A 17,067-nucleotide genomic window follows, 5' to 3' on the forward strand; every position below is an offset into this window, starting at 1 on the left:
CCAAGGGGACCGGGGGGTCGGGGCGCGGACAGCTGGGGGCATCCCCGAGGAGTGCCTCTCCAGGCAACGCGGGGCCGGGACTCCGCGCGGCCCCGAGATGAAGCTCCGGGTCATGGACGCCGGGGCGGGACAGCGTCCGCGTGGACAGCGGAAGCCCGGCCGGCCCCTGAGGATTGAGGCCAGAGCGCAGGCGCGCCCCGAGCCGGAAGCGGAAGCGGCCGGGCGGAAGCTGTCGAGCGGAAGTTTCCTTAGGCTCGGCTCCGCCTTCTCGGGCCTTCTGGAACCGCTGTGGGCCCCACCCTCTGACCCGCCCGCCACAATGGGCCCGCCCCGCTCCGCCCCCAGTGTGCCCGCCCCCTCCTCTCATCCCCTCCCCCGGGTACCCCTACAGAAGCCAGCGGACCCACCCATCCCCCGCCCCTCCCTACAGCGTGTGTACCCCGCCATGTGTGTACCCCACTTCTCCCTGTCTTCGTGCCCCCGATGTGTCCCGCGCCTCCCCGACGGTCGCTGCACCCCATGACTCCCTCCCCTTGACCCTCTCTCCTGTTCCCTGACCCCTGCCCTGCCATCCCTCCGCGGAGTGGAGACGGGCGGGCTGCCGTCCGCTGCGGCCCCTTCACGCGTAGTCGTGCAGGTGAAGGGCACGGATCCTGGGCCCTGGGGTGTGGCCTGGCGTCGAGGTGAGGTCACAGGGGTCCGAAAGAACAAGGCGGGGAGAGCTGCGGGGGGCCCCTCCTTTCTCCCCTGGTCGTTCTGCCCGCAGGCAGAGTCCCCAGAAGCTGCCCATCCGAGGAGCTGGAGCCACGGTAGGAGAGGGGACGTTCCTGGGGGAGCCTGAGCGGGGGCAGGAGCAGGACGATGGCTGCAGCTGCCCTGGCCTGGGGTGACCATGTGGAGAAAAATGGATGCAGGAGCAGGGGGACCGAGGACACCCTAGGGGATGGACCCTTTGGGGGCTCACTGGCTGAGGTCACCCAGCACTGTCTGGCCAATGGCTGGAAGCTGAGCTCAGCAGACCCTAATGTGACCTTCCTCTGCCTGAGGAGCCCAGGTAGCTGTGGGGACTTCGCCCCAGAGGTGCAGGCCAGCCACCCAGGGGGCTGCAGATGGACAGCAGGGAGTGTTCGCTTAAGGTTCTCTTGAGGAAGAAGGCAGAGTTGCAGCCTTCCCAGGAGAAGGAGCAGCCTTCCCAGGAGAAGGGGCAGCCCTCGGGGCCACCAAGCCCAGCGATGGCCTGGGGCCCACCAGGTGCCCAGAGCAGCAGTCAGCAGGAGCCGCAGACTGAGGACTGGGTAAGCTAGAGGGGGCTCCTCTCTGTAAACCTGGGTCCTGGCGGGCGAGTGTGGGTGGAGAGAGGGCCTCTGGAGCCCGGGGAGGGCCAGAGGGCATCTGATAACAAGCAGGTGCTGGACTGGGGGCCACGCAGAGTGTCAGCATTCTCTCCCCAGAACCCTGGGTGGGCACCAAGGTGGGCGCGCCCCTTCCAGCCTCCCACAGCTGTGGGCGGTCCACCTCTGCGGGCCACCCCAACCCCGGCTGCCGCCACGTGGAGGGCGCCTGGTCGGGGGAGGCTCTGTGCACAGCCGGGACAGTGTCCTACTGACCAGGTAGGCGGGCAGTCAGCAGGAGACCTGTCAACCAAAGTCAGGACTGAAACGTTCCTGGAGGCCCTGCTTGGTGCTGGCCCCAATGTGGAGGAACCCGTCTCACCCCAGCCGGCCAGGTGGGCCGCTGTCCGGTCACCGTGCAGCCCCGCGTGCACAGGCCGCTGCTCCCCTGGCCCCGGGCAGCTTCCCAAGCAAAGGAAGCCAGGCCCCAGAAGTTCCGCACAGCTCCCTGTGCTTCAGGGTCAGAGCCAGGCCTGATGGGTCCAGGCTGAGGCAGGCCAGGCCCAGTGGAGCTCGTGCAGCCGTGTGTTTGGACCCGTCTGTGGGGGTGTCTGCAAGGTCCCGGGTTTCTGTGGAAAGGCCGTAGAGGAGGGAAGCGGGCTCTAGGTGCCGTACCAGCTGCGCCCCCGCCCGAAGCCAGCCACTGCTTGGTTTCTATGTTGGCTTCTATGAGGCCAGCTTCTTAGGACAGGCCATCTAAGACATAAACACACAAGCGTGTTGCCTGTCAGGGGCGAGGACTTCTTGGGAGGGGCCCTGCGGACGGAGGGGCTGGACGACGCCTGGAGAGGGGTGACCTCCTGCGTTTGCAGTTCCAAGAGGTGGAGGTGGCTGTGGGGGAGGGGTGCATGGGGACGAGGCCGGGAGGCGGCACAGCGGAGGGGGTTCTGGGGGAGGCAGAGAAGCGGTGCAGACCCCTCTCCACAGACTGCCAGGTTTCTGACTTGGGGGCAGGGAGTCCCACAGGGTCCCCCAGCCTTGGCCGCCCTGTTGTGCTCTCCTGCCTCATCTCTCTACTGCTCCCCGGCCGCGGGCAGCGTCAGCCGTTGGCTGTGGCCTCGAGGGTGCGCTTGCTCACTCTGACTGTCCTGCTGCGTCCGTCCTCTCTGTCCCTCCCTGCTGTGCCGTCAGCAGGGAAGCTCCTCCTCCAGTCTCCCCACATCGGGACGTCATCGTCTTTCAGGGACGAGCCTGGCTGACAGAGGTCAGCCTCCCAGTCCCTTCTTCTCCGGCCTTCCCGGCCCAAGCCCATGCTGGGGGACACATGCTCACAGGGCGGTCTCCTCAGGCTGAGGCCCGGGTCTGAGGAGACAGTCCCCCCCAGCGAGGGTCCCCAGACAGAGGGCCTCGCACAGAGGGCCAGGCACACCTGTGCCCGTTCGCCTCCCAGCAGGCCCACCAACATGGCTGCAGAGGACCCTGAGAAAGGCAAGAACCCGCGGCACCCGATTGGGTTGGATGACCGGCCCAGAGGAGATGGTGACCCCTGTCCAGTGTGGCCATGGGGCGGGCAGAACAGAGGGGTCAGCTCCCAGCTGCGCGGTAGGGGGCGGCTGAAACAGGAAGCTGCCCTTGCGGCCAGGGCCCAGCCCGCCAATGTTGCTATCAACTTAGTCCCTGGGGTAAACGTGAGGAACAGCTGAGGGCACCAGACATTCTGAGAAGATCTCTATCGTGAAAGAGAGCAAGACACCTGGAACAAAAAAAAAGAGAAGAGCCACAGTGCCAGGCGGGTCAGAGCAAAGCTGGAGGTGGGTCACCGTCCCCAGCGTGGCCTGCACCTTCTCAGAAGTGTTGGCCCAGCAGCCGAGCAGGGGGCACGGAGCCGGCACCGTGGGAGACGCGCCTGCGCCCCGTTGGTGCGGGGGGTGCACTGGAGCCCGTCCACAGCAGATGGTCCAGGAAGGGGGTGCAAGCGACCGCTTGGAAATAAGCAGCCCTCGCAGACAGATGCTGGGAGACAAACGAGTGAAAAAGGCACGTTTGACAACCGGAATAGACTTAACAGGAGATAACGCAGACCTGTTTGAAACTTTAAAACACCACAGAGCGTTACCAAGAGACTTGGTAATGGGAAGACACCATGTTCTTGGAGAGCACAACTCATTGGCACAGAGGGTTCTCCCCGGCATTTCACAGCCCACTCTCAGTAACGGTACAAACTGGTAAACCTACATCGTCCCTTTCTTCTTGGGCAAACTGGTCACGTGGAAGAATAAGCGTAGGTGTAGCTCTAACAGTTGTGAATTCATATCATAAAACTTCAGTTATCAAACTATAGTGTCCTGTCGTGTCATGAGTAACAACAGAGCTGAATAGGAGATCTAGAAACTTACTCCAGTGGGTGCAGACACTTAGTGTAAACTGAAGATGGCATCTCAAACCCATGGAGGGGGGCGTGGGGGGTGCAGGATCTTAGTCCCCTGACCTGGGGTGGGACTGGTGCCCCTGCAGTGGAACCATGGTGTGTTAACTACTGGACCACTGGGGAAGGCCCATGGATGTTTTGGTGAATGCTGAGACGGTGTGTAGCTGTCTAGAAGAAGAACTTGTAGGCATACCTCTCACTGAGTACCAGGATGGAGGTGTCAAAGTTTTAAATGTACAAAAAATAAAACCATAAAAATGCTAGAGACTTCCCTGCTGGTCCAGGGGCTAAGACTGTGCTCCCAATGCACGGGGCCCAGGTTTGATCCCTGGTCAGGGAACTAGATCCCACATGATGCAACTAAGACCCAATGCAGCCAAATAAATAAAAAAAATAATAATTTTTTTTAAAGTGGTAGAAGAAACCCTGGACAGATCCCTCTGGCCGTGGAGTGTTAGTCGCCTAGCCATGTCTGGCTCTTTGCGACCCCATGGACTGTAGCCCTCCGGACTCATCTGTCCATGCAATTCTCCTAGCAAGAATACTGGAGTGGGTAGCCATTCTCTTCCCCAGGGTATCAGACCTCATCCAGAGATCGAACTTGATTATCGTACATTGCAGGCAGATTCTTTACCATCTGAGCCACCAGGGAGACCTATGACCATGGAAGTAGAGGTGACCTTTCCAGTCAAGCCTTTGCGACCCCATGGACTGCAGCACACCAGGCTCCTCTGTCCTCTATTAGCTCTCCCGGAGTTTGCTCAGGTTCACGTCCACTGAGTCGATGATGCCATCCAACCATCTCATCCTCTGTTGCCCTCTTCTCCTTGTGCCTTCAGTCTTTCCCAGCATCAGGGGACTCGCAGTCTTCTCCAGCGCCATAGTTGGAAAGCGTCAGTTCTTCGACGTTCAGCTTTCTTTATGGACCAGCTCTTAAATCCATGCATGACTACTGGAAAAACCATAGCTTTGACTATGTGGATCTTTGTTAGCATAGTGATGTCTCTGCTTTGTAATACACTGTCTAAGTTTGTCATAGATTTCCTTCCAAGGAGCAGGCAGCTTTGAATTTCCTGCCTGGGGTCAGCATCCACACTGATTTTGGAGCCTAAGAAAATAAAATCTGTCCCTGCTTCCACTTTTTCCCCTTCTCTTTGTCATGAAGTGATGGGATCAGATGCCATGATCTTAGTTTTTTGAATGTTGAGTTTCAGGCCAGCTTTTTAACTCCTCTTTCACGCTCATCAAGAGACTTTTTAGTTTCTCTTCACTTTCTGCCATTAGAGTGGTATCATCTGCATATCTGAGGTTAATACTTTTCCTGGCAATCTTGACTCCAGCTTGTGATTCACCTAGCCTGGCATTTTGCATGATGTACTCTGCATATAAGTTAAAGAACCCTTAAAACCCAACTACAACAAAAAACCAAGAATTTGACTCAAAAATGGCCAAAGGGCTTGAATAGACACTTCTCCAAGGATGCACAAATGGTCAGCGAACACACGAAAAAAAGGCTCAGCGGCCTTAGTCCCAGGCCCAGGGCCAGGGCAGTGCAAATCAGAACGCAGTGGACACCACCTGAGTCTTGTTAGGATGGCTGTAACGATTTTTAAAAAGGACAAGTGCTGGCAAGAGTGTGGAGAAACTGGAACCTCGTGCTCTGGAGGGAGTGTGAAATGATGCAGCCGACGGAGTTTCCTCAGAAAGTGGAGCACAGAAGTATGGTGTGATCCAGCAATTCCAATTCCGGGTAAATAGCTGAAAAAAATCCAAGGCAGAGAAACAAACAGATACTTGTATATCCACGTTCCCGGGGGGATGCAGTGGAGAGTAACCAAAACCTAGAAGCAACCCAAGTGTCCTTGGACAGATGAAGGCGGTGAAAACAGAGCAGAGCATAACTCAGCCCTCAGAAGGAAGCACACTGTGACACACGGCACAACGTGGGTGGGCCTTGAGGACACAATGCTGAGCGAGATTTCGCAGAACACAGGAGGACAGACACGGGCCCACGCACAGGGTCCCTCGGGTCAGCTTCAGAGAGAGAAAGTAGAGGAGTGGGGTAGGGGCTGGGGGAGGAGTGGGAGCGAGTGTTTCGTGGGGACAGAGTCTCGGTTTGGGGAAATGGCAAGTCCTGGACATCTTGTTGGTGACGGTTGCACAACAGTTTGGATGTGCTTATGCCAGTGAGCTGTACACTTAAAGATGGTCAAAGTGGTCGATTTTACGTTACGCGCATTTTATCACAGTAAAAAAAAAAAAACCAAAAACAAAACATAAAGGGAGGGAAAGAAAAGGAACAAGAGGTCATCTGATGGTGCATCATGTAGTCTAGCTGTCTGCAGGGAGCAGGGGGAAGCCAAAGAAGCTCCCCCAGGCCCAGAGGTGGAGCTTCCTGGAGTCTGTGCCCGCCCAGGAGGAAGGGCTGGTAAATGGGGTGGCCCCGGGGAGTTAACTGAGGACACAGCCCAGCGGCTCGGATGAATGGTGGGCGGGGAATTAGGGCTGGAGGCCGAGGTGAACTTGAGCGCGAGTTCCAGGACAGGAGAGAGGCTGAGTGAGGCCGAGCTGGCCCTGCAGGGCTCGGGGCCAGTCTGGGCTGGATGGATGCCCTGGGCAGCCGGGGCCAGCAGGTTGCAGAGGAAACAGCATGACCGCGAGGAAGCCCGAAGTCCATCCCTGCCCCAGCACCACCCCCAGACAAAGGACCCGCGTGAGGCTCAGAGGGGCACCTGACACAGCGGACAGCAAGCGGACCGTGGGCACACACGCGCACACATCACGCATGCGCACACCACACGCGCACCCATCACGCATGCGCACACCACACGCGCACACATGCCTGCAAGAGAGGCAGATGGTCCCCAGGATGCACAGGCTTTTCACAGAAAGGGAGCCAGAAAGAAAACGAAAAGATATTTGATATCAGGGAAATAAATTGATGAAGATGCGAGAGGCCAGAGTGTTGGACAAGACGCGCGGGGAGCCGGCGCCCCTCGGACGAGAGAGCCCTGGGGCGGCCCAGGCCGGGCCTGAAGAAGGCCAGACTCCAGCCACCCCGCAGGAGCGCGCACGCGGCCCAGACCCGCCTGTGTCCCTCCCCAGAGCGGGGGTGGTTCGGGTGAGGGCTCCCGCGGCTCCTGTGCTGCAAGCACAGCAGTGCCACTCGCGGGACGAGCCCCGGGAGCCCACGTGGAGATGTCTCGAAAGCAGGTTGCGGGAGCATCGCGGGGGAGCACTCTGTGCCCTGAGGCTCTGGTCACACAGCCCGGCCCTGCGTGGTGTGTGGGCTCGTCGAGGAGCCTGCCCGGGACCAGATCAACGCGGTTTCTTGGGGGAAAGACTGGGAGCAAGTATGGCACTGCTCATTTTGGATCATAGATTCCCAGGTTTTAAAATACACTTTCCTGTGCATGTTCTCACGTGGTTACTGTCCCAGTTTTGAACCAAACGCGTGCCTGAAGCCAGGCTGGGGCAGGACAGCCCTTCCACTGGCAGGGCCTGGCGAGCGAGGTCTCCCTGCAGTGGGCACAGGCCCCCCCTCACCTGCGGCGACTCGGCTGCCCCAAGCACAGCCAAGGCCATCGGGCCCCGAAGCCCCTGGCCGGCAGCACGCACAGGGCGGGGACGTCACCGTGCAGGCTCGCCTGGTGGGGAGATAGCAGAGACCCTGAACCCTGCTGATCTGAATCCATGTTACAGAGGGCTTTTCAGGACCCTGAAGAGACTAAGAGCAAAGGAAACTCTAAAGTGAGCCTGGATCTTCCCTAATGAGGGTTCGTGGGTAGGTGTCCCCACGCCCAAGAAGCGAGTCCTCTGCGTTGACGCGGTCCTCACAGCCCAGAGCATCACCCTGGCACCCGTGCCGGCTGACGAGGCGGGGAAAGGAGTGGAGCGATGCCCTCTGACTGAAGCACAAGTTGGAAAGTCCAGAAGTAAATCCAACCACACGGCAAACTCCACGACCACAGAGGGTAGCCTGGTGCAAGACTGCAGGGGCCCCGCCCTCAGCCCTGCCCCTGGCATCCAGGAGGGCACACGGCACATAGCAGGTGCTCAACGAGCATGCCCTGAGTAAGCGGACTTGCATGAATGCAGGAAAACTGTGGCCCATGGATGAAGTGATTGGAAATCTCCTAATTATGTTCACTGAACTTCCCTGGTGGCCCGGTGGTTAAGACTCTGCACTTCCACTGCAAGAGGCGAGGGTTTGATCCCTGGGTGGGGAGCCACATGCCCACAGTGTGGCCAAAAATATTTTTTTTTAAGCAAAAACATTTTCTTCATTAGCAAAAGAAGGAAGATCACATGATTATTTCAATGGATGTAGAAAAATAATGTTGATATATTCCAGTCTCCTTCCTTAGGAGAAAAAAATAAAAACTATCCATTCTTAATAGGTAGGAAGAAATGGACATTTCTGTAACCTGGTGAAGGGGAGCCGAGAGCCCACCGTGGTCGTGTTTCCCAAAGCCGCAGCTCGGCCGTCACTGTGATGCCGCTGAGACAGCGCATGCGGCCTGCGCCAAAGTCGGGGGAGTGGAACGGGCCGTGGAAAGACCCAAAGAGCAAAGATGAGCAGTCATTTGCTGTTTGTTCTTCAGTTGCTCAGTTGTCTCTGACTCTTTGCGACCCCATGAACTGCAGCATGCCAGGCTTTCCTATACTTCACCAGCTCCTGGAACTTGCTCAAACTCGTGTCCATCAAGTTGGTGATGCCATGCAACCGTCTCATCTTCTGTCGTCCCCTTCTCCTGCTGCCTTCAATCTTACCCAGCATCAGGGTCTTTTCCAGTGAGTCGGCTCTTTGCATCAGGGGGCCAAAGTATTGAAGCAGTCACTATCTGTAGCCAATATACTATCTACCTAGAAAGTCCATGCAGGCCAATTCAAATAAAAGATCACTAATCAAGAAGGCTGGATATATGATCACTGTTCAAAGCGTACTAGTTTTCTAGTACACTAAAAATAACCAACCAGGAAATGTAGTAGAAAGGAGGATCCATTCACTTTAGCAACAGGAACCAGGGTTTGTAAATTCTAGGAATAAGTCTTCTTGTTCTTGTTCGATGCCCACACAAAGGACACTGTAAAATGTGGCTCAACGGCAGAGAACTCCTAAGGAAAGTTTGTACCATGTCACTGCGTGGGAAGATTTAGTGTTTTCAACCTGCCAGACTGCCCCAAAATGAATAATTCAGGACAATCCCAACTTTAAAAAACAGTTTTCATGAATCTTGAAAATTGTATCTCAAAGGTATGCTTGTTTCTGGCAGTGTATTAGTTATCTGTTGCTGCGTAAGGAAAATCTCCAGGACCCAGCAGCTTCAGCTGGTTGAGTTCAGTTGTGTCCAACTCTGCGACCCCATGGACTGCAGCACGCCAGGCCTCCCTGTCCATCACCAACACCTGGAGCTTGCTCAAACTCATGTCCATCGAGTCAGTGATGCCATCCAACCATCTCGTCCTCTGTCGTCCCCTTCTCCTCCTGCCCTCAACCTTCCCAGCATCAGTAGCTTAGAACAGTAATAAATATTCTCATCCCAGTTTCTATAGATCAGGAAACTGGGAGTTGCTTAGTTGGGTGGCTTTGGCTCAGGGCCTCTTGAGGTTATTCCAAGACACCAGTGAGAGCTGCAGTCACAAGGAAACTCAAGAAAAGCTGGAGAAGGTGCCTACCCGGTCTGGCTGGCAGGTCAGTCCTTGATCCCTGGTGCTGACTGAGCAGCCCTTGGAGACCTGGGTGAGCGGGCACCACAAGTTTCAGTGGCATCACAAGACTGGGAAGTGAGCGCCTCTGAACAAGTGGAGGGGACATGGGCTAGAAACAACACCCGATTGAGCCAGAGGAAGGGGGCAGAGAAAGGCCCTGACACGGGCAAGGCCAGCAAAGCCGGAGACACAGCGGCAGGAGGGGCGGCAGACTCAGTCGAGTCAGAGGCAGCCGTCGTGAGAGTGGACTGAAAACGGCAACCGGCCCCGCCCCCCGCCCCGCCCACACGCAGCCGGTGCGGGGGGCCTGGGGCGCTCTCCCGGGCGGGAGGGGCAGGCGGCACACGGTCTGCCTTAGTTCAGAGGCCTGTCGCTGCCAGGCTCGGCCAGTGACCATGGGCTCCAGGGTCAGGGCGGGTGGGAGAGGAGCAAACAGTGGGGTGCCCGCATGAGGGGCTTCCTCTATTCAGGGCTCAGAAATGTGCAGAAGGAAACAGCATCGTTGCAGAGTAACACCACCATTTGAAAAATAAAGATTTAAAGTTTTTTTACTTGGAAGAGAAACCAGGCAAGAGTTTCAAAACAGGAGCAGGGCCTGGCTCGCCTGCTCTGAGCAGAGTCGTGTGGCGCTGGGACGGACGCTGGCCAGGAGGCCCGTAGCCCGCACAGACTACCCAGACACGGACCCCAGGCTGAATCTGGGAATTTAATCCCCAGTGGGGACACACTTTTCAGTGAATAGCATTGGGGTGGGTGACCGGCCATCCATCTAGAAGATCCCCCAACCCGTCAGACACACACAGACACACGAGCTGCAAGTTAAACCAATCCAGAAATGCCCGGAGAAAGGGGGCCGTGGTGAGAGTCCAAGGGGGAGATGCCCAGGCTAGGCCAGACCGTAGAGTAAAACCCCGACAAACCTGACTGCTGAGTGTGAGGCTGGCACAAAGACAAAGGGCGGCGTGGGACGGGCTGGGGAATGCCTGTAACACTTGGAACATACGAATGTCTCCCATCCAAACGTGTGAAGAGAGGCTTCAGAGCAAAGAGAAAACAGTTTTTAAAACTGAGGAGAAAAGTGTACTGAGTCTGTGGACATACACAGTTCACTAAGAAGCAGCAGGGACCGCCCTGGTGGTCCGGTGGCTGAGACTGTGTGTTCCCGTGCGGGGGGCCAGCTTCGACCCCTGGCCAGGGCTCTATTAATAGACGCCACAGGCCACAGCCGAAACTGGGCGCAGCCAGTGTAAACGAATATTTAATGGAGAAGAAGATGGGCACTAAACACGGAAAGATCGGCAAAATGACGAAGGTGGAGTTGACGACGTGAGGAAGAGTCGTTCTGCTTTAATGGTTTTTCAAAAAACCAGTTTTCGATCACGTCATTGTACTTTTTTTTCATTCTGATTTACTCACCAGTCTTTCCTAATTCTGTTTTGAAACTTTGAGAGTACCTCTTTCGTTTTTGTTTTCCTAGCTTCTTGAATTATTTGCTCGGTCTCTTGTTCCATGGCTTTTTCCCTAATTTTCCAGCATTTAAAGCTGCCTTGTGTCCTCAGAGGCAGCGCTGGCCTCCCTCGTGGCTGGCCGGAGTCCTTCTTGTCCCCTCCTGAGAATCGGGTCCCCTTCCGCTCCGGCTTCCGTGCCTGTGGGAGTTCCTGGTGCGGGTTCCCAGGCGGGCCCACGAGGGGTCTCCTGCCCACGGCCTGAGGCTTGGCCGCTGTTGGTAACAGTGATCCCGTCGGTGAGCACGTGGCCCCCGTGCGTGCCGTCAGGTCGCTCCAGTCCGTAATGCCCGTCTCTCCTCGTAAAGCTGTGCGCCACTCTCGATATCCCACGTGAGCACAGAGCTGAGAAGAGCTGCCCACCGGCCCGGAGGGCTCAGTGGAGCCTCCCACCCTGGGGACACGCATTTGCTGTCTTCCCCGCCCACAGACACCTGCCTCTCCGCAGGTCCTGCTGCCGCGCGCCTGCTCCCCAGCGACCCTGGCCCGGAGCCGAACATGGGCAGCTTCCCTCCGCTGTGAGCGTCACCTCTCAGACAGCTCCTGTGTCTCCTGGAGGTGATGATGGTGCCCTCCTGTCCCTTCTGCATCTTCTGATCCCTCCCAGACTTCCAGCACAGCTGTGGCCTTGTCTCACAAATGCGTGGCACCCCAGGCCCCGGGTCTCGCTCCCGCAGGGTGGGCTGGGCCCCTCCCCGCCTCTGGGAGCTCCTCAGAAGGCCCCGCAGGTGCTCAGTTCCAACTGGACGTCGCTGAAGACACTTTGTTCTGCCTGCACAGCTGAGTGATGCTTGGGTGGGGACACTTCTAGCGGGAAGCCACCTTCCCGCAGGACTTTGGGGCCGTGGGCTCTCCCGGCCCTGGGGACTCCTCACCCCCCACATGTGCCCGTTTCTCTCTGCCTGGTTCTCAGATGTCCCCCACTGTCTCCTCTCTCCGTCCTGTAGGAACCCTTCCAGCCTGGAGCCTTGCCCCTTTGTGGGGTGTGTGCGTGTCCGTGTCCATGTGTGTGTGTGCGCATGTGTGTGTATGTGTGTGCGCGTGCCCGTGTGTGTGTGCGTGCCTGTGTGTGCGCGTGTGTCCGTGTCCGTGTGCATGCGTGTGTGTCCGTGTGCGCATGTGCCCATGTGTGTGCGCGTGCCAGTGTGTGTGTGTGCGTGCCTGTGTGTGTGTGTCCGTGTCCGTGTGCATGCATGCGTGTCCGTGTGCGCATGTGCGTGTATGTGTGTGAGCGTCCGTGTCCGTGTGTGTGTGTGCATGCGCGCGTGCCCGTGTGTGTTTCGTGTCCGTGTCTGTGTCCGTGTGCATGCATGCGTGTCCATGTGCGCGTGTGCCCATGGTGTGCATATCCGTGTGTGCGTGCCCGTGTGCATGTGCGCGTGTCTGTGTGTGCGTGTGTCTGCGCGGCCCCTCTGTTCTCTCTGAAAGCTGTTGTTGGCTGTTGGGCCTGCATGTCTGATTCTCCCGTTTCCTCGCGTTCCCTCCCCTTGGCTTTTGGGGTTTGCTGTGGGTCCTGTTGGCCTTTGCTGTGATGATGCTCTGTGACAAACGACTCGACAGCAGACTTGTCTGTCTGCTCACAGGCCAAGGTTGGCGGGTTGGTGCGTCCCCTGCATCTCACCACCGGAGGGCTCCCCGGGAAGGCTGTGCTCGGGTGGACACACGGTCACAGAAGGCCCCCCTCAGGCCACATGGGCCACCCCCGTGCGCCGCCAGCATCCTCGGACCCGCCCCACATCACAGGGAACCCCTGTGACAACGCCTAAAGGCGCTGTGGGCGTCAGTCACGGGGCAGGGGGCGATGCGGGCCGGCAGGCCACCCCCACCCCCCAGTCTTCTACGAAAGCTTTGGTTCCGACGCCACATTCTAACATTGAAGAGCTCGTCACTGCCCTCGCAGCAGCCCCTCTTTGCTCTGTCCTCTTTCTGTCTCATGAGTCCGTGTCGTCCAGGAGGCGGCGGGAGCGGGGAGGTGGCGCGCTTCCTCCCACTCCCGTCGGAGCCTCTCAGGCCCCGGCCAGTGGCTCTCCCCTGTGTTTCTCAGACCATGGGGGCTGCCCTGGCTGCACCCAGGGGTGGGCCCGTGGGCTGGCTGGAGGCTCCGTGTGCTGAGGGCAGCCCCACCAGCAGTTGCGAACTTCGTGGGGTGATCGGGCAGGTTTCTGGCTGCTCTGCGTTGGACGCCCCGGCTCTGTAGGGCTCTTCTCTGGGGCTGGTCTTTTTCCCCAGAAAGGACCCCTCCCCTCTCATAGGTGGAGGGGGTGCTTAGCCAGGCTGCCAGGGTTCTTGGTGCAGAGTGGGAAGAGGGGCTGGGGACTTCACTTTATTCTTTTCCTTTTTTTTTTTGCTTAAATAACAGAAATATATTGTTTTGCAGTCTGGAGGCAAGAAGTCCAAAATCTAAGGGCTGGCTCCTCCTGCTGACTGTGCCTCCTGGGCCTGTCCACGCTCCCTTCCCTTGTGTTGCTCACACTATCTTCCTTCTGTGTGTGTTTCTGGCTCCAAGCGTCCACTCCCCCCACCATATCCTGACCATTTTGAAGTGTAAGGTTCAGTAGTGTTAAGCACTGGGCTGGCCAAGAAGTTCGTTTGGGTTTTTCTGTCCCATGGAGACTGGACGTCTGGGCCAGTCTGCTTGTACTCGCCTCACTGTGAAGCCTGCAGCGGCTTCCATCCTGCCGCTCTGAAACTCTGTCCCGGTTAAACCACACCCGCCCCTCCCCCAGCCCGGGCAGCCTTGGTGCTGTGTTCTGACTCTGCGAATCTGGTGACTCCAGGTAGCTCACACGAGTGGACTACACAAGACCTGTGTTCTCTTTGCCCATGTCTCTGAGGTTCATCCATGTTGCAGCTTATGCAAAGTGTCTTTCCTTTTTAAGGCTGGATGATACTCCGTCGTATGGACGGGCCACACGAGGCTGATTCATTCATCCGCTGATGGGCATTGTGGTTGCAGCCACTTGTTGGCTACTGTGAACAGTGTGGCTCCAAACACGAGTGCAGAAATATCTCTTTGACTTGCTTTCCATTCCTTTGGATGTATAACCAGAAGTTGGATTGTTGGGTCATATGGTAGTTCTATTTTTAGTTTTTTGAGGAATGGGGACTGAGTTTGTCTTAATCCTCCTTTTATTTTTAGCTTGGCACCTACCCCAGCCGCCATGGCACTCCAGAGGGTGACCTCCTGGACCCCGCAGGGAGGCAGCCAGTTGGCCCCTGACTGGGCAGAGCGGGAGGGGCTCCGGAGCCCTTCAGAGACAGCCCACCTGGGCAGGAGTGGGGTGCGGGTCCTGCAGGATGCCTCCCGGCCTGTCCTGTGAGCCTGTGGAGCCCTGAGCATCATCTCCCCCAATGCCTCTCTGTGGGCATTTCAGAGGGGCCTGGGAGGAGGCTGACCTTTGGGCCCATCTTTCTCAAGGCACCCACAGTCTGGCTGCCTGTTCTGGGGGCCTCCCCAGAGGGTGGGCAGACTGTGCCCAGCCAGGAACAGGCACTAGCCGAGGGCCACGACCTGTGCTGTAACAGCCCCCAGCATCCAGAGGGACAACCCACGCGCAGGAAAGCAGGGCAGGTGCTGGCCTGGGTGTCCAGGTGCTGAGCCACTGAGCAAAGCCATGCACTGCCCGAGCCACGAGCTGAAGCTCTGCCCGCCCGCCGGCACTGGGGTGGCTGAGCGCACCGCCCTTTGTCGGGTGCAGAGGGTTGGCGGGTGCGGGACCCCGGGTGGGGCCGGCGCAGACCCCTGCCTTATCCCCCCAGGTGTGCGAGCCGCAGGACAGCTGGCGCCGGAGCCGCCGCCGCTGGAGCGTCAGCATAGATGAGCGCCGGAGGCTGGCCGTGCTGGGCCGCGGCGAGAAGCTGGGCCGCGGCGAGAAGCTGGGCCTCGCGGGGGCGCCCCCCTCCGGCAGGGTGCGGGGAAGCGCGGGAGCGCCGGGTCCCGCCCCTCCCGACCTGGTCCGGCCCCGCCCCTGACCCCGCCCTCCCCGCAGGACCTCGCGCGGATAGTGACCCAGCTGGTGTCCGAGGACGTGGACAAGGACGTGCTCTTTCCCCACCCGCCGAGGTCCTCCGAGTCCACCAACGCCTTCCAAGCCTTCCTGGTCCGGAGCAAGCCTTTCTGGCACAACGTGGCTCTGGAGGCCCCGGCCTCGAGGTCGCCGCCCTTCTAAGAGCCGACTCAGCCCAGTGTTTTGTCTTCCGGAGTCTTTCCTGCGGGTGCTGGGGAGGCGGGCCCTGCGCCCTCCCTGTAGCCCTCCAGATAGCCGCCACCGGCCCGGGGATACGAAAACAGGCCTGGGAGGACGTCTGGCTGCCCCCTCCTCAGGACACTCACCCTTGGAGGTCACCTCTGGTTGGGGTGACTTGGCCCAGCCCAGCCTCCAAGAGGCCACCTGGAGGGTCTGGGGGACAGGGCAGAGTGGCCCTCCAGGATGGCCCCCTGGGCTGCCAGCAGAGGGTGCCCATCCCCAGCAGGGCCATCCTCCTGGGACCAGCAGCAGTGGGTGGCCTGGGAGGGCGTGAGGCTCTAGCAGCTCCTCTTCTGGGCCTGCTTCACAGACAGCTGTCAGCAGCCCAGGTGGAAGGGGTCGGGGCTGGGGAGCCTGGCCCCTGAGGTGACTGGGTACCTGCCAGCTGGCGGGCTACAGTCCATAGGATTGCAAGAGTTGGATACGACTGAGGCGACTGAGCACGCATGCACGTGGGCAGTGCGTGGAGCAGTGAGGTGGGGCCACGCTCCCAGCAGGGTGGAGGTTTGGATGTTTGAACTGCTCGGTGCTGGCGCCGCCCAGCCCAGGAGCACCGGGTACTGGGCAGGCCCATGGGGAGGCGATGTGATGCGGAGAAGGCCAGAGGCCGTGGGTGTCAGGGCGGCTCCCACACAGAGGGAGGCTTCCTGGAGGAGGTGGCGCTGTCCCTTCTCTGCACAGGGAGCTCGTAGGTGGACCAGGGCCCAGGAGGCAGGGTGGGCAGGGGGCCTGGGGTAGCTGTGAGGAGCTGGCCCTGGCCTGCCGTGGTGTCTGCCTTTGCCTCAAGTTCAGGGGTGGACAGGAGGCTTCTGAGCTGCAGGTGACAGTGACCTGGGGCTGCATCTGGGGAGACCAGGCTGGCAGCAACGGGAGGTGGAGAAGGGGAACAGGGAGGGGGTCACAGGAGCCCAGCCCTGGGGCAGCGGGAGGCTGGCATTGGGCGGGTCATCTCCTGCACTTGGTGACTAACTGACAGCTAGGGGCTGATGGGAGCAGTGGGTGGGAGGGGGGCTTTGGGCAGAACGAGGTGGTCCACTCCACCTCCAGGCCCAGGATGTGGGCAGTGCCCAAGTTCTGGCCTCGCTCGCTCAGAGAGTCGGCTGCTGAGATGACCCTAGCTGCCCGTCCTGGCCTCCTGCTCTGCTTTACCTTAAAGCTCAGCACAGGTTCCTCCTCCGGGAAGCCATCCAAGATCACACAGGTAGCCCCCCAGGCTGCACTCTCTGAGGTCCCGAGTGTACTGTTGTTCCAGGCCTGTGGATTTCCCAGAATCCCCAGGGTGCATGGAGAGGCCCAGGGATTGTGGGGGTGGTGAGTGGGACTAGGGTGGGGTGTCCTAAGAGGTGGAAGAGGAGTGGTGTGAGGTCTAGACAGGGCCTGGGGGGCCTCATGACTTTCCCCTCCTCCTCAAGGACCCCTGATAAAGTGGGGGACAGGTGTCAGGGGCCAGAACCTGCTCTGGGCCAGTCTCTATGCCGGCTGGGAGGACTCCCTCCAGCCCAAGCTGAAGTGTCAGCAGTTAAGACAGGTGACAAGTGCTGTGAGTTCTTTGCCCCAGAGGCCTTAGAGGACCCCATGTCTTCACTGAAGACCTGGGCCTTGCTGGGCTCGCCCGGCCGTGTCTCCTGGTCTCGCCTGGGGGCTCTCCGTAGGCCGCGGTTGGTGGCGTGGGTCCAGCCTTGGGCTGGCCGGCCCGCTACCCTGCAGGCGGTTTCAGGGCCTCTTCTCTGCACCGGTCTCCCCTTGACCACCCGGCTCTCCCCAGCACAGCACAGCAGCCATGGGGGGCCTCGTGGGGACCGGCAGGCAGCCTGTGGCCCTCTCAGTAGGGCGTGGAGCCTGGG

General features: G+C 59.1%; 1 protein-coding gene across 3 annotated transcripts; it reads left to right on the top strand.

Moving 5' to 3' along the window:
* The first annotated feature begins 226 nt into the window (after positions 1-226).
* Positions 227-15,162, top strand: TEX22 (testis expressed 22). 3 transcript variants are annotated; one of them, XM_070775911.1, is made up of 4 exons: positions 227-809; positions 1,055-1,295; positions 14,736-14,885; positions 14,966-15,162. In XM_070775911.1, exons 2-4 carry the CDS (start codon positions 1,110-1,112, stop codon positions 15,143-15,145), a joined length of 516 nt encoding a protein of 171 aa, XP_070632012.1. In that variant the 5' UTR covers positions 227-809; positions 1,055-1,109; the 3' UTR covers positions 15,146-15,162. The 3 variants fall into 3 exon arrangements, with proteins under 3 accessions (XP_070632012.1, XP_070632013.1, XP_070632014.1); XM_070775912.1 differs by having other exon boundaries at positions 227-683; XM_070775913.1 differs by having other exon boundaries at positions 227-637.
* The last annotated feature ends 1,905 nt before the right edge of the window (positions 15,163-17,067 follow it).

The sequence above is a fragment of the Bos indicus genome, chromosome 21, assembly GCF_029378745.1.
Source record: "Bos indicus isolate NIAB-ARS_2022 breed Sahiwal x Tharparkar chromosome 21, NIAB-ARS_B.indTharparkar_mat_pri_1.0, whole genome shotgun sequence".
In the NCBI taxonomy this organism is placed as follows: Eukaryota; Metazoa; Chordata; class Mammalia; order Artiodactyla; family Bovidae; genus Bos; species Bos indicus.

What these genes read in the sequence shown, in the direction of transcription:
- TEX22 (XM_070775911.1), top strand. Translation starts at nt 1,110, where the DNA reads ATGGACAGCAGGGAGTGTTCGCTTAAGGTTCTCTTGAGGAAGAAGGCA. An exon ending in AGCCGCAGACTGAGGACTGG is followed by an intron (nt 1,296 to 14,735) that starts GTAAGCTAGAGG and finishes TTATCCCCCCAG; the next exon opens with GTGTGCGAGCCGCAGGACAG. An exon ending in GGGCGCCCCCCTCCGGCAGG is followed by an intron (nt 14,886 to 14,965) that starts GTGCGGGGAAGC and finishes CCCTCCCCGCAG; the next exon opens with GACCTCGCGCGGATAGTGAC.